At 56.4% G+C, this 27925-nt stretch overlaps 2 protein-coding genes across 3 annotated transcripts in view; one reads left to right on the forward strand and one right to left on the reverse strand.

Moving 5' to 3' along the window:
- SCUBE3 (signal peptide, CUB domain and EGF like domain containing 3) overlaps window positions 1–22683 on the forward strand; it is a 29580-nt gene extending 6897 nt beyond the window's left edge. The window contains exons 2-23 of one of the 2 annotated variants that reach the window (XM_042833585.1): window positions 1488–1610; window positions 2398–2523; window positions 5216–5350; window positions 6822–6947; window positions 7715–7831; window positions 11016–11063; window positions 13698–13814; window positions 14581–14703; window positions 15429–15545; window positions 16145–16267; window positions 16912–17007; window positions 17243–17335; window positions 17415–17531; window positions 17601–17762; window positions 17943–18146; window positions 18246–18407; window positions 18641–18808; window positions 18895–19056; window positions 19736–19933; window positions 20353–20505; window positions 20665–20744; window positions 20900–22683. In XM_042833585.1, coding sequence (XP_042689519.1) covers window positions 1488–1610; window positions 2398–2523; window positions 5216–5350; window positions 6822–6947; window positions 7715–7831; window positions 11016–11063; window positions 13698–13814; window positions 14581–14703; window positions 15429–15545; window positions 16145–16267; window positions 16912–17007; window positions 17243–17335; window positions 17415–17531; window positions 17601–17762; window positions 17943–18146; window positions 18246–18407; window positions 18641–18808; window positions 18895–19056; window positions 19736–19933; window positions 20353–20505; window positions 20665–20744; window positions 20900–21049 — 2900 coding nt within the window. In that variant the 3' untranslated portion in view covers window positions 21050–22683. The remainder of the gene's footprint in view (window positions 1–1487; window positions 1611–2397; window positions 2524–5215; window positions 5351–6821; window positions 6948–7714; window positions 7832–11015; window positions 11064–13697; window positions 13815–14580; window positions 14704–15428; window positions 15546–16144; window positions 16268–16911; window positions 17008–17242; window positions 17336–17414; window positions 17532–17600; window positions 17763–17942; window positions 18147–18245; window positions 18408–18640; window positions 18809–18894; window positions 19057–19735; window positions 19934–20352; window positions 20506–20664; window positions 20745–20899) is intronic. The other variant, XM_042833586.1, reaches the window with a different exon arrangement.
- A 1504-nt stretch (window positions 22684–24187) lies between these two features.
- Window positions 24188–27845, reverse strand: RPL10A (ribosomal protein L10a). Its single transcript, XM_042833577.1, has 6 exons — window positions 27801–27845; window positions 27511–27585; window positions 27358–27438; window positions 26891–27039; window positions 25675–25847; window positions 24188–24389 (listed from the first exon to the last, which is right to left on the reverse strand). The coding sequence occupies exons 1-6, from the start codon at window positions 27803–27805 to the stop codon at window positions 24219–24221; spliced, it is 654 nt and encodes a 217-aa protein (XP_042689511.1). The 5' UTR covers window positions 27806–27845; the 3' UTR covers window positions 24188–24218.
- Window positions 27846–27925: the final 80 nt, after the last annotated feature.

Raw genomic sequence — 27925 nt, forward strand, 5'->3', positions numbered from 1 at the left:
CCTTTGCTCCTGTGGCCGTGGCCTCCATCCCGGCGTTCCTCTGGGGCTGCCCAGCCTCTGGTGGCTTGCCAGGATGCATCACATCTTCAGAGACCTCCCGGAGCGCCTGCATTCTTTGCACTGCAGAGAGACAAATTTTAAAGGCAGCTGGGAGTTTCTCAGCCTTGGGCTCATGGTTTTTGGGGTCCAAATCCCTCCTATGGGATGTGGCAGAGTGGGATGCACTGAAGGTCCCCAAGCCCCAAGCATGATGCTCAGCTCCCACACAGCCTCCACCCCACACAGCTCCATTTCTTCTGTGCTATTAAAACCTCTGCTCCCCATGCCTCCTGCCACAGTGAGCCCTTGGGTGTTGCTGAGGTTGTTGCCTGGAGTCTTATGCTCTGGCCAGGAGCTTGTAGATAGGAGGGAGAGTGACTTTTTACATGGGCAGATGGTGGTAGGATAAGGGAAAATGATTTAGAACTAAAAGGAGAGATTTACTCCTGAATATTAGGAGAGAATTTTTTTTTATCAGAGGGCAGCAAGGCTCTGGCACTGCTGCTCAGAGCTGTGGGTGCCCCAACCCTGGAGGTGTCCATGACCACAGATGGGGCCCTGGGCAGCCTGAGCTGGTGAGGGGCACCCAGCCCACAGCAGGAGTGGGGCTCAGGGGGCCATGAGGTCACTTCCAGCCCAATCATCCCAAGGTTCTCTGATCTTTAAGGTCCCTTCCAACCCAACAACCCCATGGTTCTATGATCTTTAAGGTCCCTTCCAACCCAACCACTCCGTGGTTCTATGATCTTTAAAATCCCTTCTAACCCAACTATTCCATGGTTCTGTGATCTTTAAGGTCCCTTCCAACCCAACAACCCCATTGTTCTATGATCTTTAAGGTCCCTTTCAATCCAGCCATCCCACAGCTCCGTGATGATTCCCTCCATGCTGTGAAGTACATCCCCACTGTTTGGATGGACGATGCCCATAGAGGTGTTGGGCCTTTGGGGAGCTGTGCTTTTGGCTGTGCTCCTGAGGAAGCTGTGCTGTTTTTCCCAGTTCTCACTCCCTGGTTCCTGCTCTCAGGTTTATTTATTGTGGTCCCTGTTAATTTGCACACATTCCTCCATGCCTAAGAATAAAGAGCAGTGACGATTATCTGGGTGACTGGTCGGCTCAGGAAATTGCTAATTGGAGACAGAGGCTTTCACCTCTAGCTGGGCTGGTTCCAGCCTGGACTTTTGGTGTCTGAGCACTGCTTCCCTCAGCTGTGTGAAATGATCACTGGCTCCCAGGGGAGCTTTAAGGAGAGAAGGTGCACAGGTGATGCTTTTCTGGAGCACACCCATCACCAGTTGCACTGGGCTGGGTGCAGTGATTGGGAGCAAAGCAGAGCAGCAGAATTCTTCCCTTCCTCTTCTCCACTCTGTGTTTTGATACTTGAAAGCCTGCATGGCTGCTACAGGTCTGTGTACTTCTTGCTCCCATCACCTCCTCTCCCCTTGCAGATGTGGACGAGTGCGTGGAGGGCACTGACAGCTGTCACATTGATGCCATCTGCCAGAACACACCCAAGTCCTACAAGTGTATCTGCAAGTCTGGCTACACCGGTGATGGGAAGCACTGTAAAGGTAAGGATGTGCTGCGGGAGCCCCTCCAATGAGCCCCAAGCACCAGTGAGGGATGCTGAGCCACCCCAGCCCACTACAAACCTTTTCTTAGACACAAACCAACATGATGTGGTGATACTGCTCTGCAAATAGCCATGTTTGCAAAGAGTGGTGCTGCTCCAGCCCCTGGAGGGTCACCTGGGCTTTGTTTGCAACAAATCCAGGCTTTCTTCCTGCAGGGTTTGCAGCCCAGAAGCTACAGAATTAGGTCAGTAGGTAAAACATGAGAAGCTTAAGCATGTATGTGTCCAAATGCAGCAGGGAAAGGAGGCAGGAACTGGGCAGAAGAAAACTTCCTGAATCGGGAGGAGTACAAATAGTGATGGAACAAAAGCAAGATCCCAGCTCAGGTAGCACGCAAACATGCTGCCCTCAGGAAATCCCAAATGGTTCCTGGGCTTGTGGGGGGGCTTTCCTCCAGGAAGGACAGGCAGTAGAGCTGTGTTCTGAGACTTGAAGTACCTCCGTGTGGGCAGGTGAAGCCATACCCTTCCCATGCATCACCTTTTGGGCACAGAGCAGGGGAGCAGCCTTTGGCTGGGATTTTGCAGCAGGAGGGATGGCAGAGCTGATCATCACGGGTGCAGGTGGGGCTCTGCTCCTGCAGCAGTGCTGGGATGCAGCAGGAGCTGGCGAGCAGCAGCAGGGACCACAGGGTGACACCTGAGCTGGGGCAGGGACCAGGCTGGGACTTGGGCACACAGCAGAGACATGCTCCCTGCAGCTCCCTGCCCTCCTTTCTCTGCAGATGTGGATGAATGTGAACGGGAGGACAACGCAGGCTGCGTCCACGAGTGTGTCAACATCCCTGGGAACTACCGCTGCACCTGCTACGATGGCTTCCGCCTGGCACACGATGGCCACAACTGCCTGGGTGAGTGCTGGGCTGGCTCAGGGATGGCTTTGTGGTAGGGTTTGTTGTGCCAAGGTTTGCTGCTAGCTGAAGCTGCTGCTTAAATGGCCTCAGCATTTTTGCTTTTGCCAAGAAACCAAGGTAATGGCAGCCTGCAAAGAGCTCAAACCCAGCAGACTTAAGAGTGTGCAAGCACCAACAGCTTGCATGTGAATGGGAAGCTAGTATGCAGATAAAGCAGGCATAGCCCTGTTTTTTCCCTCTGTGCTTGCAGAGGGCCAAGACCCCTGTGCACTTCACTCCATCCTGCAAGCCTCATCCTTGCACCTGCCACAGTCCCACTGGTTTGCATTGCCCTAAGGAGCGGCAATGCAAACAGCCTCCATTCTAGGCTGTTACATTGCTGGTGCTGAAAGCAGATAATGTGCGAGTTGCATATTTCAGGTGTGGTGTATGGGAGGGCTGCTGACAGCAGAGGCACCGTAGATGTTTTGTGCAGCGACAGCTCTCCAGGGATGGGGATGGCATTGCTTCCCATTGCACGATGGGGATGCTTGGGTGCCGGGACAAAACTGGATAGGGATCATCCATATGTTTGGGCAAGGTGGAACTGGAGGCCTTCCCCACTGCTGGGTTTGGGGCCAATGGATGGAAGCAGCGTGTGCTGCTGTGCTGCCGGAGGCAGGACCAGCCTGCAGGGCTCTCCTGGGCGCTCGTGCTTGAGGTCAGCCCTGCACCTGCCAAAATAGATGAGTTAAGAGCAAATACGGTGGAGATGTGAGCAGGCGAAAGGACTGGGTAAATAATCCTGAGGCCAAGACAAACCCAGCATCTGCCTACGGAGAGCTGCGCATCCTCGCGCTGCCCCAAGCTCCATCCGGCTGCGGCACGGCCGAATCCTCGGTGCAGCCGCGCTGCCCGCATCCCAACGCCCCCTTCCTTCCGCAGCGCCCGCAGGGGCACCCGGCCGCCCACCTCCCCCACCCCGGACTGCGGCGTGCTATTTGCTAATTAGTGTCTGCAGCGAGGTCATTAATGAGCTCATCATTAGAGGGAGGAAGGGAAAGGGATTCTGGACACATACGCTTCGCATTAACTGCCATCACCGGGAACTTTGCAGGCTCCTCGGTGAAGGGGGAGATTTACACAGCTGGAGGGAGCGCAGGCGGGCGGCCCTGCCTTCCCCACCCTGGGGAGGATGAGCCCAAGGAGAAGAAAGGGAAGCTGGGCTCGGCGAGCCACAGACGTCATGTGTTTACAGAGCGGGGTGGGAGGGGAGCAGCGGGCGCGGGGCAGCCCTGCATCCCTGAAGCCCTTCCACAGCTCATCGCAAGGAAGCATCTCATCCATGCTGCTTTGCTTCCAGGATAGCACGAATTTACCCTTTGGAGCCCATTCTGCAGAGAATGATGTTGATACCCTCTTTTTCTTAAATTATTATTATTTTTTTTTCTCTGCAGGGATGAGGCCCAGGGGGTTTTCCCTACCCTCATCCACCCCAACCATAGGCATGCTTTTCCCACCCCCATTTGACTGGAAGGCAGAAGCAAAGCAAAGCGAGCGTTCTGCCTAGGCTTAGGAGTGCCCAAATGGAGAGGAGGACCCAGAAGCACGTGCTCTATACACCAAATAACCCTCAGCTATTCCCAGGGAGAGCTGCAGGAGAGGTCCAGCTCCTGCCAGATGCTGATGGGTCATTGCTGGGTTGGGGTGTGCAGCAGCCACTGAGCATCCCCTCCTTGGGTGACCTTTTGAACCAGGACAGGAATTCAAGCCCTCGTCCTGATACGGGGCCTTCTGGCTCCTGCCTGCCTCCGTTACGTTTCATAAAATAGGTATTAGAGCGGCGGGGTCTCGTTTCAGCCCTCGGTTTGGAACAGCTGCCTCCTCATTTTTGTGTAGACCTTGAAGGAGACGCCGCAAGATGTTAAGCCCTTGTTATAAACAGGGGATTTGAGGAGAGTTGCTGGCATCTGCAGGACGGTACTTGGCTGGGACAAGCCCTGGGGGAAGCTGGGAGCCCTCTGTCATCGCATGGGATGTCCTGGTTTGTCCTCCAGAGGCCTCAGACGGTGCCACTGCTTGGTGACGGCTCACAGCCAGGGCTCAGCCCTGCTCTGAGCATCCCTGGGCTGCAGCAGCACAGTGCAGTGCTCGAGGTGTATTCATCCCAAAAGCAAGGAGTTCGGTCAAGCTCTGTGCCCCCATGTGGACTATGAGCCCACAGAGAACAGGAACACAGCGATGTGGGGCTGTGGCACTGATCCTGCAGCACTCAGGCTGAGGTTTTCATCTCTGCCTCCTTCCCAAGCTGGGATGCTGCAGGGGATTTGAGTCTCCTTAGAAGTAATTGTCCCTGCTCTGGGCTAGGGTTCCCCATAATGAAGTCCAGGCGCTTCCCCACCAGCAGCAGACAGAGGGGCACAATCTGCCCAGGGATCTGGGACAAGGAGAACCCCTTTCTCTGTGGGTTGGTGTTCTCATCTGCAAAATGGGGCCACCGCGTTTTTTGCTCCTGGAGAAGCTGTGTGGCCTCTGAAATCCACCCCTGGATGTGCCTTGGCTTCATCCCCTGCAGCACTCAGCAGCGCCCTTTCTTCTAGCTGGGGGACCAAGGATGCAAAGCAGAAACTGTTTGCTGCACAGCACGTTCCCGTCCCGCTCCATTTGGTGCTGCAGAACCACTCTCACCTCCATCTCCTTCCCTTTGCAGACCTGGATGAGTGCTCAGAGGGCAACGGCGGCTGCCAGCAGACCTGCGTCAACATGATGGGCAGCTATGAGTGCTTCTGCCGGGAGGGCTTCTTCCTCAGTGACAACCAGCACACGTGCATCCAGCGCCCTGAAGGTCAGTGCTTGGCACCCCCTGAGCCCTGACTGCCCACCTCCAAGGTGGGACCCCACTTTGGGGCTGTGGGATAACCTCAGATGTATCGCTCAGATCCGGTCACAAGGAGCAGTGTCACTTTTTGCTTGGGGTGGTGACTGTGGGGTGGTTGTTGCAGGAGTGGTTGCTGGGCTCCCACGCTCAGCCCTGCACAGTGCACAGCTCTGGTGCTGCTTCCTGACCCCCCTCGGCGCTGGGAGCGCTGCGAATTTAAAAGCAAACTTGGCACAAGCACACGGTGAGAGGACACTGCAGGGCTAACAAACATCCCAGAGCAAAACCCTTGCAGGCCCCTTAATCGAGCTCAATAATACCAAATGGAGGACTCTAATCTCGTGGCCAGAGCCTTTTATTAAACAAAAGGTACCCGGAGCTCCCCGCGCCGCTCTGCGAGACGCATCCTTTCCTGCCAGGTCTTGCACAGCACCGATCCTTCTGTCTCAATATCAGCTCTAAATTGCTGCCGTCTGGAGCGAGCTCTTCGCCAAAATATGAGGAAATGAGAGAGAGGGTTTTTGTTTTGTTTTGTTTTGTTTTTGCATCTCTGCTGATTTTTATCTCTGCCGCTTGGCAAAACGGCCGCATGGGTTTCGCTTTCCTCCTTCCCAGCTGTGCTGATCCCTTGTGCTCCCTGGGGTATCTTGCCCAGGCTGGCATGGCTCAGTGGCATTTCTGTGTCCCCATCCCATGTGTGTGCTTGGCAGGGATGAGATCAGTGCCGCCGTGGGTGGCCCCGCTGCAGGCAGGGACACAGGTGCTGCCTTTTGGAGCCCATTTTTGAGCTGAGCATCTGCAGAGCATCATCAGTGCTGGGAGGGCCGTGTGGGTTCTGCATCCCGAGGTCAGCCCGGTGGATGTTGCCTGCATGCTCCCTTCACTCAGGTTTTGGAGTGAAGAGAAGGGGTGAGCGGCTGGGAGCTGATCCCTGGGTTGTGAGCCCAGGGCTTGGGGAGCTGGGAGCCTTTGGGACTGAGCGTTGGTCGCCCTGGCTTTACTCCTGGCTCAGGCACTGCCAGGACTGAAGCATTCAGCGTCAGAGAGCTGAATCTCACTCTTACGGCTGCTTTCTTCCTTCTGGGGTCCTTGCCAGCACTGCGTCTCCCTTCTCCTTCCCTCTCTCTGACCCTGGCAGACTGTCTCCTTTCCCTCTGCACTCTGCGTTTCTTTTGCGCTCTCTCCTTTCCCCTCTCTCCCTCCTCACTTCAAGCAGATGCACAGCAGTGAAATGCTGCCAGACCCGGAGCCCTTGGCACAAAGAGCCATCAGTTTTGATAAGATCCAAAAAGAAACCTTCCCTCTGTAGCAAAAAACAGCTGCCTCAAACCCCCATCCCTCCACCCCCACCGTGCTGCTGGGGTGGAGAGGAGGAGGAGAGCAATCCTCGTTGCTGGTGACCTTCTGGAGCTTTTCTTTGCTTCCTTTTCTCCTTTAGAAGGAATGAACTGCATGAACAAGAACCACGGCTGCGCCCACATCTGCCGAGAGACCCCCAAGGGGGGCATCGCCTGCGAGTGCCGCCCGGGCTTCGAGCTCACCAAGAACCAACGTGACTGCAAACGTAAGGAGGGGTGGAGAGCCCAGTCCCACTCTGCGGCTTTGTTCCAATGGCACAGACCCACCCCAGCCCTGCTGCAAAGCCCTAACTCCACCACGAGCAGCCTGAATTGGCACTGTGTGTGCAGCACCCTCTATCCATGTCACACCAGCTTGGTTTTCCCATGAGGAAGATGAGCAGAGGGAATGTGATTGGCACAGGGGGAGCTCAGGAATCCTCTCCCCGGGGCACAGGGTGCTCTCAGCCCGTCTGATCTCCCGCCAGGATCTTGCTGGCACTGCCAGGCTATTAAATATATATTTCTGTCTTTATGCAATTGTTTTTATTTTGCTGCTTGCTCGCTGTCTTGCAGCAAACAGCTAAAATTGCTGATGAGACACAGTTTTAATCCTATGGAGCTGTTTTCCTTCCAAGTTAAAGGCAAAGCACGCCCTGGGAGGGCTGGCAGGGAAGCACCTGAGTCACCCTGGAGGTCTCACTGTGCCCCTGTGTCAGTGGGTCCCCTTCCACCAAGTCTACTGGTGGCATTTAGTAAATCTTCTCCAAAAAAACATCCACATAACCACCCAGGGGTTTTTACCTGCCAAGATCCTGCTGGGAAAACCAAAGGGTTTTAGAAATTATCTGAGAGGGAGGAACGTGTCTTAGGACCTGGCTGAGGTTCCCCAAGCAGCTCTGTGCCATCCAGCCTGGAAGGAGGGGGGGCGTGGGGAGAAGAGGGGTTGTGGGTTGTTTCCCCCATAGTGACCCCTTTGCTTTGTCCCCCTCAGTGACGTGCAACTACGGGAACGGCGGCTGCCAGCACACCTGTGATGACACGGACCAGGGTCCCAAGTGTGGCTGCCACGTCAAGTTCTTGCTGCACTCTGACGGCGTCACCTGCATAGGTGGGTGCAGAGTCCCCACGAGGGATCACACTGGGGCTCGGGGCCGCTTGCTCTGTCCCTGAGCAGTGTGCCTTTGGGTAAAGGAGTGCTTTGGGGATGGGGCAGTTCCTTCTGCCAGAAGTTTGAGGCTGAGGTTGGAGCAGCTCGTTGTGGGATGCTGCGTGCATCCATAGGCTTGGTGCCGTGTCACCACCACAGGCATGGAACAAAGTGATCCATTGGGAGCGAGAGTGGCTTTGGGGATGCTCTGAGTGTTGGGGACATGGGGACAAATGCATTGTGACTCAGTGTGCTGAGGTCCCCACCTGCCTTTGTGCTGCAGGAGGGAAAGGGGTGGTGACGTCCCTCACAGCAGCAATTGTCACTGTCCCCGTGGTGCCACCACCTCCATCCAACAGCAGCAGGGAGGAAGCTGGAGGGGACCAATTTGGATGCGCGCACTCCATCCCAACTTGGCATCGTGGGCTCTCAGCTCAGGAACAATTGTCTTGCAGAAGAAAAAATAATAGCAAGCAACCAACAGCCCCGAGAGCCCAACCATCCCCAAAAGCATCCTTTTCCTGTATGTGTTTTCAAACTGGGAAACATCAAACAGAGATAGAAGTTTTACTGGTTTCAGACGCTTGCGCTGCTTGACAGCTGATTTGATTTAAAAAAATGTTACGTTTGGGGAGTGATTAAGTCCACAAATTGCTCCAGACATTTCAGTTCTTATTGCAAAATAATTAAAAGGGGTTGAGAGTGACTGGAGGCAGCAGCCAGCTTTGGGCTGCTCATGGCACAGGGATTGCTCTGCACTCCCCAAGCTCTGACCTGACCTGGGGGTCAGGGTCCATCCCCTGCAGCACTGTGCCCCCAGCAGAGCCCCCTGCCCACTCCCAGCTGGCTCTATGTGATGCTGCACCTTGTCCTTAGGGCAGCAGGGAGCTGAGTGGGGCTTGCTCTATTGCAGGCATCTTCTCCCTGCTTGCTGCATTCCACCCCAGCTTGGCACCCGGCAGGGTTATTTAGCAGCCCACTCATCCGCTGTCTGTGTGCATGGGGCACCAGGGTGCTGCCCAAAGGTGATGCTCCACAGGGGTCTGTTTGATGGAGGGTCTCAGCATGGAGGCCTGGGTGCTGCAGGTGTGAGAGGAGCACCTCTGTGCTTCAGCAATCCCACATCCTTCTGAGAGCCTTGGCCAAAATGTCCCCTTTCTGCTCCAATCTGTGCACAGCATCTCAGGGTGGCACCTCTTACAAGCTCCACTGCATCCTTGCAGGCTCTTCTCTCTGCTCCCACCTTCCTGAGGGAGATGAACCGCAGATTTTTGGGGGCAGTTCCGAACCCCCTGACCCTGTGCCTCCATCCATGTGGCTCTGCAGGGACAGCCCCATTCTGCGCCATATCCCCCTGGGAGGGGTCCCAGGCCCCCTTCCCCCCCAGCCGTAGCAGGAACACTGCAGGATTGTGCTTTGGGGTCAGATTTATGGCCGAGGTGGGGGCTGAGGTACCTGCTCGGATATTTATAACTGCCCACGTTTGTTTTACAGCCAGGGCTCAGCAAACAGCCCTGCCTCCCCCCCCCCACTCCCACCGCCACCCCCTCCCCTCTCTCCTTCTCCATTTCCTCTGAAATATTTCATCATTTCAAGGGGAATAAAATTTCCAGCGTGGGGAACGCAAACTCTCTCCCCGGGCTGCGGGCTTTGAAATTGTACGCGGTGCTTTTGATGGGTTGCTGGGGCCGTCCCCTGGTCCAGGTTCCCTTCAGATCACACCACGCGGCAGGAAGCGCGAGCAGCCCCTTTGAGTGACGGTTTCATTAGGGCACGGCCGGTGTTTTTCATTTTTCCGCTTTTTATTGCCGCTTTTAAAAACGAGGATAATGAAGAACATGCCTGGGAGCAGAGCGGGGCCAGCCCTAATGGCTCCCAACGCGTCTGCAGCGTCGGGGTGGGGGGGGGAGATGGAAGCTGCAGGGGGAGGCCGGTGACCTCGGATATTTATGTTGATGCTCTAAAAGCGGCCTTTAAAATAAAACAAATGCGCAACAAATCGCCCTCCGGATTAAAGCCTGGGTCGGATCAGCCCTGGGGTGCAGCGCCCGTGAGGAGGTGCAGCTTTGGCTGCTGTGATTTTCAGCTTTTTGGGAGAGTTTGTAGGGTGAAACTGATGCTGGCGGTGCATCTCCCGTCCTTTTGGTGTTTGGGGTGCAGAGGGGTGAGCCTGGAGCTGTGGATGGGCAGGAAGTGCGATTAGGTAAAGAAGGAAACAAATCCAGCTCCAGTTTTATGGCAGATTGCCTGAGCTGTGTTTGGGCGATTTGTGCTGCACCTCTGATGGCTGATGCGACGTCAGGGAGTGGATCAGGGCTGGGGAAAGCAAAGCTGCTGGGACAGGAGGGCTTTTTGGGGAGGGGGGGAACATGGGGCTCAGGCACACAAGGTGGCCAAGGGCTCACCGTGCTGCTCCGATCACGGAGACAACGTCCCTTCTTGGCACTGCAGAGCCTTGGGGGTCCTGAGTCCCCCTGCCCTTGGGTTGGGTACCCATGGGGCAGGCTGGGCTTCTTCCTCCTTTTCCCCTTTTCTCCTCCTTCCCCCTGCACGGACCCGGCGTTGTGTCTCATCCAACAGGGATGCAGTCATCCCCAAACGGCTCCCCAGGCATCCCCATCCACGTGTCCTTTGCTGTGGGGCTCCATCCCTGCACAGGAGGTGCTCACCCCTCCCCAGAACACCCAGCATAAGGCAGGACAGCCCTCAGCTCCATGCCACGGCTTCCCAAAACACTCCCCAGACGGCCCTTTGGGTGCAGCCCAAGCTCACTGAGGTTGGGCTCAGTCCCTCCTGCCTGCCCCCACCCCGGCGAGCGCTCGTTTTTGCTCTGCTGAGAGCAAGGCACCATTCCATGGGACTAACGGGCTCTGCACTAATGCTCTTTGTTGCTCGCTTTCTCCTGCGCCTGCCCTGCTGCTTGAGCAAAGCGCCAAACCGGTGGGGATCGGAGAGGCCAGGGGTGATGCAGACAGCGTGATGGACAGCACAGGACCCAGACCTTGGGTTTGGATCCTTCTGGGAGGTGGGGGACCGTTTCCACCAAGCTCAAGAGGCAGCGGAGTGGAAATCACTGTCGTGTGACACCAAGCGAGCTTCCTTGCTGGACACTGTTTCTAAATCACTTTTTTATAATATCAAACAGGGGAGAGACACTTCCAGCAACACGTTATCCTTGAGACGTTTTCTAATGGTAAATATTTTTGTTCTCTCTTTCTCTGTGAAGGGGTCTCGCCTCGAGATGCTCACTGGGGGGGTGAGCTTTGAACTAACTGCATGCCTGCTTTGCACGGCTGCGCTGCCAGCACTAACCGGCACTGCTGCTGCCTGCACGCCGCCCCAGCAAACCTTGGGCTGCAACCAGCTCCGCTTTTGGGGATGCACAGAGCAGCAAACCCCTCCCTGGCTGTGCTTGCATGATGCTGGGCACTCACCTTGTCTGAGCCGGGGGTGATGGTTTCCTTGTGCCCATCTCTGCAGCTGTGGCTAAGGTGGGAGCGTTGGGTGGGAGCAGTGCTTCAGAGCCGCCCCGGTGCTCCGCTCTGTCCTGTTGGGGATCAGAGCCATCTCTTGCAATGGGGCAGTTACAAGAGGCATTTGCAGGAGTTGTGCTGCAAGACCAGGGCACCAGGCATCGCTCAGACTGGGCTTTCTCCCTGCAGTGTCTCCCTACATCCCCTCCTCTCTTCCCTTCCCCAGCTGGTGACTGCTGGCAGCACCTGCAATGACCCTGCTCCCAGATGTCACTGCAGGTCCCCAGCTCCTGGTGACACATGGCAGCACTCCCTGGCTCTTCCAAGAGGACCCCTTCCCTGAGCCCTATCCCACCTTTTGGGGACTCTGCAGAGCCTTCCCCAGGCTCCTTCAGCAGGCAGCACCAGAGAGACCTTCAGTTCTGTGCTGAGCTGGTCACCCCACGGTTCTCTCCATAACGCTGTGGGGCTGATGTCCTTCTGCTGCCTCCTGGGAGGTGGAGGCAAACCCAGAGCAGTGGAAGCGCGGGGGCACACGTGGGGCGCGTCTGGACCCGGTGACAGTGACAGTGGAGGACACTGCAGGGGCGTTGTTGTGGCACAGTGAGGTTAGGATGGAGCGTGTTTGTGTGTGTGCGTGTGAGCTGCTTTGTCTTCTCCCTCCCCGTGCAATGGGAGTCCTCACCAAACGCTGTGTGTGTGGTGATTCACGCTGGCTTGCAGCTGCCAGCACTGCTGAGCAGTGCTCCTGTCCCAGGGCCACAACACCCATCCCTGACCCTTCACTTTCAGCTACACCAGAGCCCTGCTCTGCTTGCAAAAGTTTTCTGCAAGTCCTGGGATGTGCCCCCCACCCCCGTTTTACAAAGTGCTTTGCTGTGCTGACCCTGCAAAGCCGGCTCCTGTGCATCCCATGCAAAACTCTTTGCAAAGCTCAGCCCTGACGGTGCAAAGGGGATGGATGGCTGGGGAGAAGGGAGCTGTGCTCCTGTTGCTCCAGAAGCGTGGGGTTCACCCTGAGCAATGACACCATTAACCCGCTCCTCTCTCTCCCCCTGACCAAACTGCTGCAGCAGAGCTGAATTAAATTCTTAATGCAGCCTCCATGAAGTTCCCCTTCCCCTTGGTGCAGTGCTGTCTGCCCTGTGCTCTTTGCTGGTCTGGGGCTGCAGGGTTCATATCTGCAGAAATCCATCCCTTGCCATTACGTTTTGTAATTGTGCTGGCTATTAATTGCATGAAATGGTCCCTTTGTTCTCCTATTATGGGACATCATAAAAATAGCAGCAGCAAGACGAGCACAGAACGATCCCAGCTCCGTCGCCCTGCAGCAAATGGTTGCACGGTTCCGTCACTGGGCCCCATGCAAAGAGCAGCAGAACCTGGGATTTGCTCTTTCCAAGGAATTTCTTCAAGGCATGTTCATGTCGGGTTCCTTGAAGCCTCATTTACCCCTTGCCTGGCCCTCCGAAGGGAAAGGCTTTATTACCCTCTGTGAACAACTTCATGCACTTCAAACCATTGTTCTGGCGGTTAGGACCCAAATTGAAGATTGATCTCACAGGGAAGCTGTCAAGCTGAAAACGCTTCGTTTCAATTAGTGCCCCTTCTGCTTTTACCAGCAACAGCTGACTTTGATAATGCTGGAATAATTAGCATTTTTTTTAAGGGATTTTTTTTTTTTTCCACTGATGCTGCTGGCGTGTGTGTGTGTGTGTGTGTGTGTTCTAATTTTACAAAGCATCTCCCAAATTAGCCTGGGCAGCCGGATGGGCCAGCGTGCCCATTGGTGACACATGAGGACAGCACGGACGTGTGTGGGGCAAACGGAGCACTGTGGGGTGGTGGATGCAACTGATGTGGGGTGAGGGCTGTGCACCTGAGTGCATCTTGCACACCCGAATGCTGACAGCGCCGTGTGTCCCCCACTGCCTGCAGCCCTGTTCTCATGGAGGCTCCTGAAGAGTCCAGAAGTGTTTCATCCTTTGTTTTACAGTAGCAAACCCCCCCTCCTCAGCACTGCTCCGTCCATACCTGCACTGCCCTGGGACAGACAGGTGGGGCTGTCTCTGCTCCCATGTCCCACCACAGGGACAGATGCCCCTTCTAAAGTGCTGGATGCTGGAAGGCAGGAGGGCTGTGCAGAGGACAGGGCAGCAGGAAACCTGGATGCTTTTCCCTGCCTGCAGGCAGAGATGTGCCACGTGCACTCATTTTCACCCTTGGAACCCACCAGGTCCCCTCTCTGTGCTTGAGGGCGTGTGTTAACCAGGAGGCATTAAAAACCCAGAGGTGTTTCAGTGGGGCAGGGATCGTGGGCCCTCATCTGCTGTGCTCCTTCCTTCTCCCTACAGAGACCTGTGCTGTGAACAATGGGGGCTGTGACAGCAAGTGTCACGATGCGGCCACCGGCGTGCACTGCAGCTGCCCCATGGGCTTCATGCTGCAGCCCGACAGGAAGACCTGCAAAGGTAGGAGTGCCCTCTGACCGTCACTCGTGCCTGTAGGAAAGGCTCAGGTGCAGCTCAGCACTGTGTACCAATGAGGTTTGCTCGGGTTTGTGTTTGCATCCACGGGTGGAGCTGGAGGACCACCTCTGTGTGTGGGTCCTGTGCTGATGCAGCACACCTGGGCCGGGTTTGCAGAGCTGCCTCCCGAGATGGGAGAATCCCAAATTCTGCACCAAGCTCTCATCTGCTTTTTTTTAAGATGCCCATTTGGCATCAGAAAGCATCAGCACTGCGTCTGTCCTTGCAGGGGATGCGGGGGCACGGTGACCCCGGGGCTGGATGGGGCAGTGCCTGCACTGCATCATTCATCAGCTTCAGGAACTTGACCCTGCTTGAAAGCAGAGCCCCAGAAGGCTCTGCAGCCGCCTGCCCACCTGCTGGCTGCTCCCAGGAGCTCCCTCCCCTCGTTATTTCTTCAGGGCTGCCCCTCTGATTCAACAGTTTCCAGGAAAGAGCAATAACCTGCAGCCATATCCCCGTGTCTGGGGGTTTTATTGCCGGTTTACAGCCAGAAACAAAGGGAAAGTCCCGGCCCCGGTGCTGGTGGTGGGGAGATGGGCAGACGGCCGCCTCTCCCTGCTGCCCTTCCATTTCACAGGTCCTTTCCAAGCAGTAAATTGTGCAATTAGTTGGGAGAGGGGAAAAGAATATAAAAGCAGAGCCGGGAGGGCTGGGGATGAGCAGCACAGCACGCATGTCCCTGTCCTCCCCCCACCCCCCTCCCCAGACATCGACGAGTGCCGGCTCAACAACGGCGGCTGCGACCACATCTGCAGGAACACGGTGGGCAGCTTCGAGTGCAGCTGCAAGAAGGGCTACAAGCTGCTCATCAACGAGAGGAACTGCCAAGGTGAGGGCAGCGCGGGGACGCGGCTGTCACCTCTCCCTGCCCCCTGTCCCAACCTCTCCTGTAGCTTCTCCAGGCAGTGCCTCCAGCTCAGCACCCAGCCAGGTGCTGTTGGGCCATTTGGGGGCCACGGGAATCGGGAATCCCCCCCCAGAGCCACAGGCAGCACTCAGCCTCAGCTGCAGCCTCCCCAGAATCGCGGGGTCTGGGAGCGATGGGGTGGGGGGGAGCTGATGCTCCAGGGCTGCGACCGCTTTCATCTCCATCCAGGTTCTACGCTCTTACAAGCTTGATGCGAGCGTGGCAATTAACTTAATGAGGCCAACGAAATGATGATCAAACCCTCTGGGCCGGGCTCACCTGTGCACGCAGGGCCGCCCAGCCCCAGCCAGGTGCCCTGCAGGGCTGCACAGACGGTGCTGGCAGCGGCCCCAAGGCAGGACCTGCCTGTGCAGCACCTCCTGTGTGCAGGGCAGCAGTGGGGCACCGCACCAAGGGCACCGTTTGGCACATCTGCAGGCTGCACTTGGGGTGGGAGGAGTGGTGGTGGGCTACTCTGGCTGCAAATGGAACGTGCGAGGAGTTTGGAGCAGAGAAGGTGGGACACGGCCGTAGAGCATCCCAGCATGGGGTCCCAGAGCATCCTGGTGCACCCCCTGGTTTGCACCACAAGAAGGAGGAGCGGGCTGATCCTCACCTCCCTGCCTCGCTTTTTCACCTCCCCCCAGATATCGACGAGTGCTCCTTCGACCGGACCTGCGACCACCTCTGCATCAACACCCCTGGGAGTTTCCAGTGCCTCTGCAACAAGGGCTACACGCTATATGGGCTCACCCACTGTGGAGGTAGGGCCAGCTGGGGGCTGGCAGTGAGACCCCCCTGTGTTTGGGTCCTGGGGAGCACTCAGGGCACCCAGAAATGGGGCAGCCCCAGGGCTGTCCCCAGGGTCTGGGTGGCAGTGTCCCATGTCCCCACCGTGCACCCCATGCTGGGGCCGTGCAGGGAGAGCACACACAGCCAGACATTGGTGTCTGCAACTTCAAACGCAGCAACAGGAACAATTTGTAACTTGTCTGCAGGGAGAGAGGGAGAGAAATCCCCGGCGTTGTTGGCAGCAAGATGGGATGGGGTGGGAAGGGGAACATCAAAAGGGGTTGATTTAAGTTTCATGAGGCGGGGGCGTGCAGCGCCCCAGGATGCAGATAAAACATGCAGAGGGGGGTGCAAGAGTGTGTTGTGGCAGTGGGGGGTGACCTTACTTGTGCCACACGTGCCCCATTGCTCCCAGAGCAGCCTGCTCCAACCCTGCCCCCCCGGGATGCAAGAACCCCGCTGGTGTTCTGTGTTTTGTGCCATTTATCTGGCCAAAATCACATCCTTGAGATGGTTCATTATCAGAGCTGGGGGGTCCCACTGCCCCCAACTTTGCCCTCTGTTCCCATAGATGTTGATGAATGCAGCATCAACCGTGGGGGCTGCAAATTTGGCTGCATCAACACGCCTGGCAGCTACCAGTGTACCTGTCCTGCGGGCTGCAAGCTGCACTGGAACAAAAAAGATTGCATAGGTACGTCCAGTCCAGACCTGCTCCAGCATAGCCCAGGGGGGCCATGGCCCCAACCATCATCTGGGACTGTAAGGAGCAAGATGGGGGTGGGTGGAGCTCTGGGATTTGGGGAGTCCAATTGAAGGCTGCTGCAAGATGAGTTGCTTTGGTCTGCGACTCATCTCATGTGGGTCAGGATGGGATGATGGAATGGGATTGGATGGAACAGGATGGGACGGGACGGGACAGGACGGGACGGGATGGGATGGGATGGGATGGATGTTGCACTGCCCCCCTTGCCCTGGGTCACCTCATTGTATCTTAGACCATGCCTAGGGCTGGCTGTGAGCTTTTGCACTGGCTGTGCCCCTAAAGGAGCAGTTTTCATGGCCCTGGCCGTGCTCTGGTACCCAACTGACCCCTTTCATTGGGGACAGATAGAGCCAAGGGCAGTTCTGCCCCCCAAATTCAGAAATCTCAGCAGTCACAGCGCAAGGAGCTTTGGGTGGGGGGAGGGTTAAGATGCTGCTCTGGGATCCCCACACTGCACCCTTCTCCCAACTGGGTGGGTGGGCCGTGGTCTCTGCTCTGTGCCAGCCATAGGTGTCCCCACTTGTCCCCACCAGCTGGTGCATGTCCCTCAGAGCTGGTGAAATGCCTGGCAGGTTCAGTTCCACCACGGGCCACTCTCACCTGCAACAAGACGGGCAAGAAGGACAGCTGTGCCCTCACCTGCTCCTCCAAGGCTCGTTTCCAGCCAGGTACAGGGGGGAGAGGAGGGTCCCCATCCCCTGCATGGCCCAAAGCAGGGGCAGAAGAGCTGCAGTGCCCTCAGGGTGCAAAGGAGCAATGTTTTTCTGGGATGGGTTCATGCAGCACAGAGTCGGTGCAGTGCTGGGCGCTGCACCCTGGGGTCTCTGCACGGCTGCTCCTGGGGCACAAGGTGTTGCACCAGGGGCTCAGCAGCACACTGACACCTGCACCTCCTTCCAACAGAGTCCGACAGCAGCTACACGGTGAGCTGCGGGACGCCGGTGCTGCGTCAGGGCAGCCAGCACAGAGCAGCCAACAGCAGCCAGCAGTGCCTCGGTAAGGGGCTGTGGGCACCCATCCCCCTGACCCCGTGCTGCCCCTCACCCACGGGTTCAGCACCCGCCTTTTCTTTTAGAGACTGTCGCTGCCCCAATCAAGCAGAAGGCTTCCTTCAAGATCAAGGATGCCAAGTGCCACCTGCACCCACGGGCAAAGAGCAAGCAGGACGAGGCGGGAAAGGCTGGAGCACAGGGTGAGCAGGGGTGGGGGGATGCTCGTCCCACCACAGAGGGGCAGGTGCCGATTGTCACCCTGCGTGCAGGCGGTGCTGCACCCTGCTCCGACTGCCAGGTGGCCTTTGTCAACCTCAAGTGTGACTCATCCAAGAAGGGGAAGGGCCGCCGGGCTCGAAACTCCTCCGGCAAGGAGGTGACGCGCATCACACTGGAGTTCGAGGCGGAGATCAAACCGGAGGAGACCACAGGTGGGCTGGGTGGCATCCCGTGGTGCCCCATGCAGCAAGGAGAGCTGGGATGGTCCTCATCCGGTGCTGGCTGGGCATCCAGCAGAGCCCACAGCAGCGCTCTGCACAAGGAGAGAATTCTGTTGGGTTTCTCTGTTCTCTTATCGCTGTTTTCTCTGCTCCCCCACCCTCAAAACCCAGCCAGCTGCAACCTGCACTGCTTGCGACAGAAAGTGGAGAAAAAGCTCAAATCGGCCATCAAAGCCCTGAAGAAATCCATCAACCAGGAGCGGTTCCTGCTGCGCTTTGCTGGGATGGAGTACGAGGTGGCAAGGAAGCTGAGCGTGGCCCCAGAACGGCAGGAGAGCTGCGGGCCGGGCCAGCAGCGCCTGGGCACCAAGTGTGGTAAGGCAGCAGTGCAAGGCCCTGGGATGGGAGCTGATGTGTCCCCCCCGTTGGGGACAGCCCCCCAGCATGCCACTGACCTCCAGCCCTGGCTCTCAGTTAGCTGCTCGCAGGGAACCTATTACCACGGGCAGACGGAGCAGTGCGTCCCCTGCCCCTCTGGCACCTACCAGGAGAAGGAAGGGCAGCTCTCCTGTGACCTGTGTCCCCGCAGCGATGCGTTCGGCCCCGTGGGAGCCACCAACATCACCGGCTGCACAGGTAGGGGGGAGCAGAGGGGACCAGGGAGGGGGCATCCACACACCAACCCCGATGCTCCACCATCAGTCCCCATCTAGAAGAGGCAAAAGCTCTGAGCACCTCTGGGAATTGCCCGTTTGGCCACGGGAACAGCATTTAGAAGGACCTCCATCCCATTTGTTCAGCTGGAGGGGCAGGGAGCCGGGCACGGGGCACTCTGTGGGCTGCGTTCCCAGCAATGGCTGTGCCCACAGGTCAGTGCCCCCCTGGGCAGCATTCCGCCGACGGCTTCAAGCCCTGCCAGCCGTGCCCACGTGGCTCCTACCAGCCTGAGGTGGGGCGGGCGCTCTGCTTCCCCTGCGGCGGGGGGCTGACAACCCGGCACGAGGGAGCCCTCTCCTTCCAGGACTGTGACACCAAAGGTTTGTTCCATTTGGTGCAGGGCGGGAGGGACCCACTGGGGCTGTGCCAGCAGTGACGGAGCTCTGTTTGCTCTCTGTTCCCCCAGTCCAGTGCTCACCCGGGCACTACTACAACACCAGCGTCCACCGCTGCATCCGCTGCGCCGTGGGCACCTACCAGCCTGACTTCAGGCAGAACTACTGCATTGCCTGTCCTGGAAACACCACCACCGACTTCGACGGCTCCACCTCTGTGTCCCAGTGCAAAAGTAGGTGGGCAGTGGGTGTGATGTGGTGTGAGTGGGACTCCTTCCCCAGAACCACCCCCAGGTCCCTCAAAACAGCGCGGTCGGTCATTGCTGTGCTTTGTGTGGCTGGGTGTGCATGGAGTGGTGCTGATAAAGACACCCACACCAGCCCATAAAGCTCTGCAGTCCCAGTGCCTTTGACACCAGTTTCCCATCCCTCTGTGCCACCAGTTTCCAGTCTCTCCATGCCAACATTTTCCAGTCCCTCTGTGATAACATTTCCAGTCCTTTTGTATCCTTTATGCCACCGATTTCTTCTCTCTGTGCCACCAATTTCCCATCCCTCTGTGCCACCAGTTTCCAGTCCATCGCCACCAGTTTCTTGACTCTCTGTGCCATCAGTTTCCAGTCCTTCTGAGCCAACAGCTTCCAATCCTTCTATGCCCTCTCTGCCACAAGTTTCCAGTCCCTCTGTGCCACCAGTCTCTCTCTGCCCTCTGTGCCACCAGCTTCCAGTCCCTCTGTGCCGTATTTTCCAGTCCTTCCATGCCACCAATTTCCAATCCCTCTGTGCCCTCTGTGCCACGTTTTCCAGTCCTTTGCCACCAGTTTCCAGCCCATCTGTCTCCTTTGTGCTACCAGCTTTTTGTCTCTCTGTACCACCAGTTCCCAGTCCATCTGCCCCTCTCCTGCTTTGCAGATCGGCAGTGCGGAGGCGAGCTGGGCGAGTACACGGGTTACATTGAGTCCCCCAACTACCCGGGGAATTACCCTGCCAACGTCGAGTGCACATGGAACATCAACCCACCGCCCAAGAGAAAGATCCTCATCGTGGTGCCGGAGATCTTCCTGCCCTCTGAGGATGAGTGCGGGGACGTCTTGGTGATGCGGAAAAACTGTAGGTAACAGAGCATGGTGCGGTGCTTACGGGAGGAGCTGGGGGAGGACAGAGCAGAGCAGAGCTGATGAATGCCAAGGGAGAATGGCCGGTCCCTGCGAGGCAGTGGGGTGGGTTTATGCGATGGAAAGGTTGTTGGAGGGATGTCAGCATCGTGCTGCTGCTGTGCTGCCTTGCTGCTTTGCAGGGATGTGCATGGAATGAGGGCCGTTTACAAGCTTTTCAGCAATCCTCAAAACCTTGGAAGGAAGGAATTGTTTCCATTCTAAGGAGGGAATGTCACTGCCCCTGCTAGTAAACACGGACTGGGGGGGTCAGCCTCACTGCCCACAGACAAGCCCCATCCCTGGTGTCCCCTTTAAGCATTCCAGCACAGTGAGGTGGGGGTCATCACTCAGTCCCTCACTGTCCCCCCACAGCCTCCCCATCTTCCATCACCACCTATGAGACGTGCCAGACCTACGAGAGACCCATCGCCTTCACCGCCCGCTCTCGCAAACTCTGGATCAACTTCAAAACCAGCGAGGCCAACAGCGCCCGAGGCTTCCAGATCCCCTATGTCACCTATGATGGTAAGCACGGGGCGACGGCATCCCAGCCTGGTGCTGCCTGCTCTGCTCCCCCAGGAGCCCAGGTCGAGTCTCCCACACACTGGGGAGCTCGGTGCCAGAGATTGAGACTCTGGGTTTGGGGAGGATGCCCTGAGCTGGTTTCTCACTTGGCTGTTGCAGAGGACTATGAGCAGCTGGTGGAGGACATCGTGCGGGACGGCAGGCTGTACGCCTCCGAAAACCACCAGGAGATCCTCAAGGTGAGCACTGCCCCGATCAGCTCCACTGCCTGGTGCTGCTGGGGTGAGCACGGTGCATCACTCGGGTTTGGAGCTGTGCTGGGGGTGTTGTGGGGCTGAAGCAGCTGTGTGCTGGGCCCAGTATTGGGGCTGACATCAGCTTTGCTTAACTCCAGGACAAGAAGCTGATCAAAGCGTTCTTCGACGTGCTGGCACACCCCCAGAACTACTTCAAGTACACGGAGAAGCACAAGGAGATGCTGCCCCGCTCCTTCATCAAGCTGCTCCGCTCCAAAGTCTCCAGCTTCCTGCGGCCCTACAAATAGCGCCCTGACACACCGGGCCGCCCGGCCACCAAGGAAACCTTCTCCTCCCTCTCTTCTTATTTCAATTTTCCTCCTTCCTCCTGCCTGGCTCCGGCAGGACCGCCGCCTCCCGTCCCACACAAAGCTCCGGTCTCACCTTGATCTCACCCAGCAATGCCATTCCTCTCTTCTGCAGCAGCTTCTTCACCCCGTCCGTTTCCTTCCCACCTCTGTGCCGGCTCTGTCCCGCCCCTTGATGCCATCCAGGCACCAGCAGCCCCCCCAGGGCACATCTCCTGCCCCATCCCAGGGCAGCACCAGAGGTGGCGCCGCGTTCTGCGCAGCGCACGGAGCTCAGCTATCAGCACAGCTTTGCAGAGGAGCCTGGAGGGCTGGAGGGGGGGGGAAGAAAACGAAACCAACCGCAGTGAACCACAGTAAGGACAAAAGAAAGGACAGAATGGGACAGCACGGTGGCACTGGTGGCCGTCCTGCTGGAGAGCCGTGCTGGCACCTGGCATTGGAGGAAGGCATGGAGAACAACGTGTGGCTGCATGGGAGAGATGGAGCGACCAAGGAGGACTTCAGCCGGGCGCGTTCTTCCCTCCCCCCCCGCGGACATTTGTGCCAAGGAACCAGACTTCCTTCCAAGCTCTGCCAAAGAGTAACTCGTCGACAGAAAGCAAGCTTTGTGAAGAGCAGGAGTCAACGTTTGTGCACTAGGATATCCTCCTTTCTACCTTTTTCATATGTATTAAGTGCAATCATTTGAGTCTTCTTTATATTATTTAGAGGGAAGTTGTTTGTGTTTTTTTGTTTTTTTTTCTACTAGAAACTACAATATTTATACCTGCCTGAGAAATGAGAATGTGTGTCTGTCACAAAAAAGAACAAAACAACTGACCAACAAACCAAGCCCAGCCCTGGGCTGCTGGTGACAAATGCAATGGTGTTTTCTGGCCTTGGAACCTTTTCTGCTGCATGTTTTCCCTGTAGCAACCTGCTTTGGTGGAAGGCTGCACATCTCCTCTGCAGGAAAGTGAGGCTTGGCCATGATGGGGTGAGTTTTACTGGGTATTAAGGCACTTCTGTCCACTCACAGTGGATCCATCCCCTTCACTGGGGCTGTCTGTAATGCTGGGCAGGGTCGGTGCTGTAGGGTTTCGGGCTGGTTGAGCTCCTTGGCTTGTGCTGCTCCGTCCCGCTGCGCCCACTCCTCCCATCCTGGGAGAGAAATTGCTCCATGGATCCCCTTGATGGCCCAGGCAGAGCCCTGGGTTGGTCCGTGCCCCCCTCAATCTGTGCTGCTCGCTCACCCCAACAACTGGGCTCTGCTGGGGCGGCGGGCCGGGTTCCGATGTGCAGGGATGCGTCCCCGAGATGTGGGGGGTTGGAAAAGGCTGCACTGATTCATCACAGCTGTGGGCTTCTCCCTCCTGCCGCCCGGCTCGCAGCCTGGCTGGAAGCAGCTGTGGGGGCTGAGCTGTTTGTCGCTCGGTTTGGTGTCTGAGAGCAGCTGCTTTGATGCACAAAAGCCGTCGTAGGGATTCGGAGGGTTGGTTTTTTGTTGTGTTTTTGAATCGCTCTGGGGCAGCCACAGCAGAGCAATGACCACCAAAAGGGTTTTTCGGATTTACAAGAAAAAAAAGAAAAAGGCAGCCCAGAAATGCGCTGCGGTGGCCCCGGTGCAACGCAGAGCTCTTTGAATCTCTGTGATTGAATTTGGGAGCTGCTGCTGCTGCTCTGAGCCTGGGAGGGTGGATCTGGGAACTGGGGGATGTCCTGGGTGCCACACGTCCCCAGCCGGGCACCTCTGCTCCGCCAGGGCTGTGCTGGAAGGCGAGCTGGGCTGCGTGTCCTCCTGTAAAGGACAGAGATGTGGCAACACCCCCCCCCCCCCAATATCCTCAAAGAATCCCCCAGAAAAGCCCACCAGAAAGCAGCGGCCCTTTCTCTTACCTGCACCCATCAGATGACTCAGAAAAGGTTTGAAGGGCTGAAAACCATCAGCCACCTCTCAGATGTATTGAATGTTTCAACGAGGTGAACGTAAATATAAGGGTTGTTGTGTGTATTTTTTTTTGGGGGGGAGGGGATTCTTTTTTTCATGTTGGAATATTTATATCTGCCTTTTGCAGCAGGCCGTTTTACCATCTCCAGCAAAGTGATTGATGAGAAAGATGTAGTTCATAAAGTTATTTGCACTTGATTAAAGAGAAAAAGAAAAATGTATCTGAACTTTGTAAAAAGAAATGTTTGCATTTTGTATTGTCTTTTTTTAATTATTAAATGGAATTTCTTGGTGTTGTGTTGATCTTTCAGAAGCTGGCTCTGCTGCTTGTTTTAAAAGGTTTCTAACAGCGGGGTCCAAAGCTATTTTCATTGTTTTGTTCTTCAGATGCTCAGACAAGCTCTTTTTGAGGGCGTAGAGCTTTGCTTCCAGCTTAAATCCTACAGATTTCCATAGGCTCTGCAGTCATTACACAATGCATTTATTTATATACATTAATTAGATGCAACATATCTTTTAGCCCAGAACATTGAGTTGAACAGCAACTACTACATGCTTCTCTGCAGAGCAAAGCAGAGCCAACGAACCCCTCACTGAGCTGCAACTCCCCCCTCTTACCCCCAGCACCTTCCAAATCCTGATGTAATTGGAGCCAGCTGAAAGACCCATCAAGTCTTCATGAGCTGCTGCTGTGCAGCCCCTCCTGCAGCCATTGGTCACCTCAAGGGCAGCAGAACTCTATAAAATGCAAATGCCCCATAAACCCCCACCCTGAGAGCTGGCAGGATGCTGTTCCTGGGATGGTAGAAGGGAGCCCTGGGCTGTAAGATGACTGCTGTGTGCAGGAGCTGTTTTGGGCACTGAGCCCTTCCTTAGTTTTGAGGTAAGCACCCCAATTTTGCTTGCGCTAGCTGCTGAGTGGTTCCCCCCCTCCTGCTCGGAATGCAGGGTGACAAGCTTGTCTACTTCACAAGAAATCAGCTTGTGTGACTCAGGAAGCTCAAACGCAAATGTAAGGCTGATGCTTCCCCTGAATTCACGCCTCTTTCAATTTAACAGCATTTAAAACCTTCCTCACTGCAAGGAAGCGAGCAGCTCTTCAGAAAGTCTTGCCCAATAAGCTTTGGAGGAATGCAACCACACAGCTGTAAGATGTCCTAAAAGTTTATTGCCACCCAGTTAGTACAGACGCTGGGGCTTCCCCATGGTGCTCTTGATATACAAAGCACGCACGTTCTGCCAGTTCTTCTTCAGCAAGGACACCAGGAAGTTGATGGCCAGGTGGATGTTGTAGACAAGTTCATCCTCTGTCATCTTCACGTGACCGACAGCCACAGCCAGACAGAGCACCTGGGGACAAGGACACCACGGTCACCTATGGGCGGGCTGACAGAAGAACCAGAGCACCCAGGGATCCCCACCCCACGGCCTGTCCCTGCAGCTAACTTCTCCAGCCTATCCATGGCAAAGTGCTTCTACAGAGCTCGCTGTCTGGCACGTGGCTCCCATGGATGTCTGGCAGCATCTGGGTGCAATCTGAGCAACAGCTGGCACAGGTCTGGCTTCCTCACAGCGCAAAGGTGGCTCAGTGAAGGCAGCAAGCAGCCATCTCCTGAAGCTGGGGAAGCTGGGAGGGACGTGCAAAGCGCCGCTCTGAGCTGGTAGGGAAGCAGCAGAGCTCTCGTGTAACTAATCCCATGCCTGACTCACCAGGCAGCGCTGGCATGTTTCCTGCACACTGCTAACCCAGCAGCACAGCCTATCAGCTCCAAACTTCACTGCTACGCATGGCGCCAGCTTCACTTTTTGTTTTGGCACCAGCCACCAGCCCTTTCTTTCTGCACATAATACACATGGGCCAAGCCTCTGCCTGCTAGCCTTGCAGAGGAGCTTTTAAGTCAATGTTCCCCACGGGCTGAAGACAAAAGGATTTACGAGCAAACTGACGAGAGAAGCGTCAGGACATCATTAGCTCTGTTACTTTAAATGCTGAAGCATTTGCAAACTATTGCATTTACTGCGTCCTCCCAGCTGTGCCTTCAGGCTCACATCAGCTGGCGTCTGAGGATGCACCTCAGCTAGCAGAGCTGCTAATTCTGAATAATACCCAGGAGTCACATCTAGACCACTGTCACAAGATTAAAATGCCTGAGCAGGGTTATTTTGGTTTGAGGGCGCTGGCTTGCCTCGACATCTCTCGACAGGCGCAGACATCCACAGAGCTGCTGCAAAGTTCACTTGCAGAGTCAAGTCCCAAATGTGCTTCTGCCAAAGCACAGCAGTGAGCACAAAGCCACCCGGGCGCCCGGCTCCAGAGCCGCACCCTGCAGTCACCCACTTCCTGGAGGTGTTAATTGTCACCAATTGTGCTCAGCGCTCAGACATCAGCATCATCTCCTCATTGCTTTTCTAAGCTCTTCTAACCGCAGATCAATTGTTCTTTTCCAGTTAGCTGAATGGTGACTGCGCTGCTCTGCTGCCCAGCACAACGCTGGATGCTCCTCACCAGGAGCTGCTGAAGACACTGGGGGACACCTACAGACCAGCCCAGGGATCGCAGCCACAACCAAGGGACACCAATCACCCACCGCCCCCCAGGTAAGCGGCTGCCAACTGGAAGCCCTGAGCTCTTTACCTTCTTCATCTGAAACTTGATGGTAGATTTGACCTCATCAACCTTGGCCACCAGGTTCTCATTGTGAGTGAGGAGAGAAGGGAATTTGCCAGCTTTGTTCAGACCTGGACCCAGGATTCGAGGAATCTGCTTGATCAAGGACTCTGAAGCCAGGAAGGCATCGTACTTCTTAGCTGTGAGAACAAAAGGAGGTAAGGAAGGGCTCTCAGCTCTAACCCAGAGCTTGAAACCAACAGCTCGGGTGAGACTGTACTGCTGCACGTCCCCCTGTGCAAACATTTCCACGTTCCAAAGCCCTGCCTTTTCCCTCATACTGCATTATAAGCCATTCTTGTCACACCGGCCAAACTCCTCCAGGACTCAGAGCCTGACATCCTGGCAGCAATCCCATTAACTGTACACAGAGGACTTCCCTGAAATGCACAGCATTTATCCAGCTGCATTACGGACACTTGGAGCTCTACTAGAATTCTCCTTCTGTATTCTGTTCATATGTGAAGAGTGTGGATGCCCCATCCCTGCAGGCATTCAAGGCCAGGCTGGATGTGGCTCTGGACAGCCTGGTTTGGTGGTTGGTGACCCTGCACACAGCAGGGGGTTGAAACAAGGTGATCATTGTGGTCCTTTTCAACCCAGGCCATTCCCATGATGATGATTCTATGATGCCACAGACCTGAGAGAGGCTTAGGTTACAGTAACCATATCCTACATTGTTTTCCAACCTCCCATGCTTCCAAGGACTGAATGGTAAGCTTTCCTTGTCTGCTCAAGATACTTATCAAAATGACTTTCATTCTGTAGGAAAGGTTTTATCTGCTATAAGTAACCCAACTCCATCCTGTTCATTGCAGTATGGCAGGATTAGAGCAAGTTTCACCTCTAATTCTACTTGGCTTTATTGCACTTTCTTTCCCTGAAAGTCATGGCATGCTGAGGGAGGGAAGACAACTTCTCAAGGAGATGGAACAGCTCTCCTGTATCCCCTCCTCCTGGAAGAGGGCAATCATTGCACTCCTACAGCACTGCCCTGCCAGGCATTTCACACTGTACGAGGCCCTAAGGTTTGCTAGGTAGCTCCTAGACAGAATCCTACTCTTCAAGAGTAATCAGTTTTCTGTTCTCTGCAGCTAATCCTGACATGGGAATGTGAGCATGGGGAAACCTGCTGTCACAGGCTCAGCCATGGCATCCAGAGACCAACCCACACCCCGCTCACCCAGCTTCTTCACCAGCTTCTTATTTTTGTTGAGCTTCTTCAGAGCCTCTATGTCCATGTGAGGGATTTCCACCGCTTTGGCCTCATCGCAGTGCTGCTGGTCCCCCAGCAAGCAGACAGAGAATTTGGGCCGTGGGGTCGACTTCAGCCTGCAGACAGAGCCCAAATTACCCGGTGTGCCAATGATGCCACGCAGCTCAGAGGGACCCGCGTGCAGATACCTTACCGCAGCTCCTCACATCTTCCTCCACGCTCAGAACCTGCCTCTGGGGCAGGGCGGCGGGGGCAGCACCCCACACCTCCCCTCTTGTTTTAAGACCCAGGGTGGGGGTCCGTCCAGCCGCACCCGCTCGGGGGTGACAGTCTGAACTACCCGGGGCATTCAGCAGCACGGCCTGCAGCAGGGAAGCCACCCTCGGCTGAGGGCCGCGGGCTGAAGGCTGGGTGTGAGCAAGAGGATGCCGAACCTGACGGTGCCGGAGAACCGCTTGTCTTTCTGCGGGTCGTAATTCTTCAGGCTGATCTGCAGCTCCACCGTCTCCACAAACCTGAGGGAAGAGTCCAGGTCAGGCCCCGCACGGGGCGCGAGGCCTCAGCCGGGCACAGGGCAGGGCTCGTACTTGCGCTTCTTGGTCTTGCTGCCCTGCAGCACCTCCTTCACCGCCTCGTACAGCGTGTCGCGGGACACTTTGCTGCTGCGGGGGGAAACAGAAGACAGGCTCAGGCGCGGGCCCAACACAGGCCGCGGAGCGGGGACCGGGCCCGAACACCGAAACCCAGCCCGGCCCGAACTCCATCCGCGCTCTCCCCCACCGCCCGCCCCTTCCCCGCCACCGGACCCGGTGACCCACACCCTGCCCGGCGGCCGGGCCGCGGATGGCGACGGATAACGCCGCGCTCCGACACCCACCTCATGGCGGCGGTTCAGGCGGAGAGGGCGGGGCGGGGCGACAGGCGCGCTATAAGTACGGCTGAGATCTCGCGAGCTTTCCTCAGCGCCATGCTGGGAGTGGCGCGGTGTGGCAGTGAGGTCAG

This window comes from Centrocercus urophasianus, unplaced genomic scaffold (genome assembly GCF_019232065.1).
Source record: "Centrocercus urophasianus isolate 14NV4802_14NV808 unplaced genomic scaffold, USGS_Curo_1.0 seq_42, whole genome shotgun sequence".
In the NCBI taxonomy this organism is placed as follows: domain Eukaryota; kingdom Metazoa; phylum Chordata; class Aves; order Galliformes; family Phasianidae; genus Centrocercus; species Centrocercus urophasianus.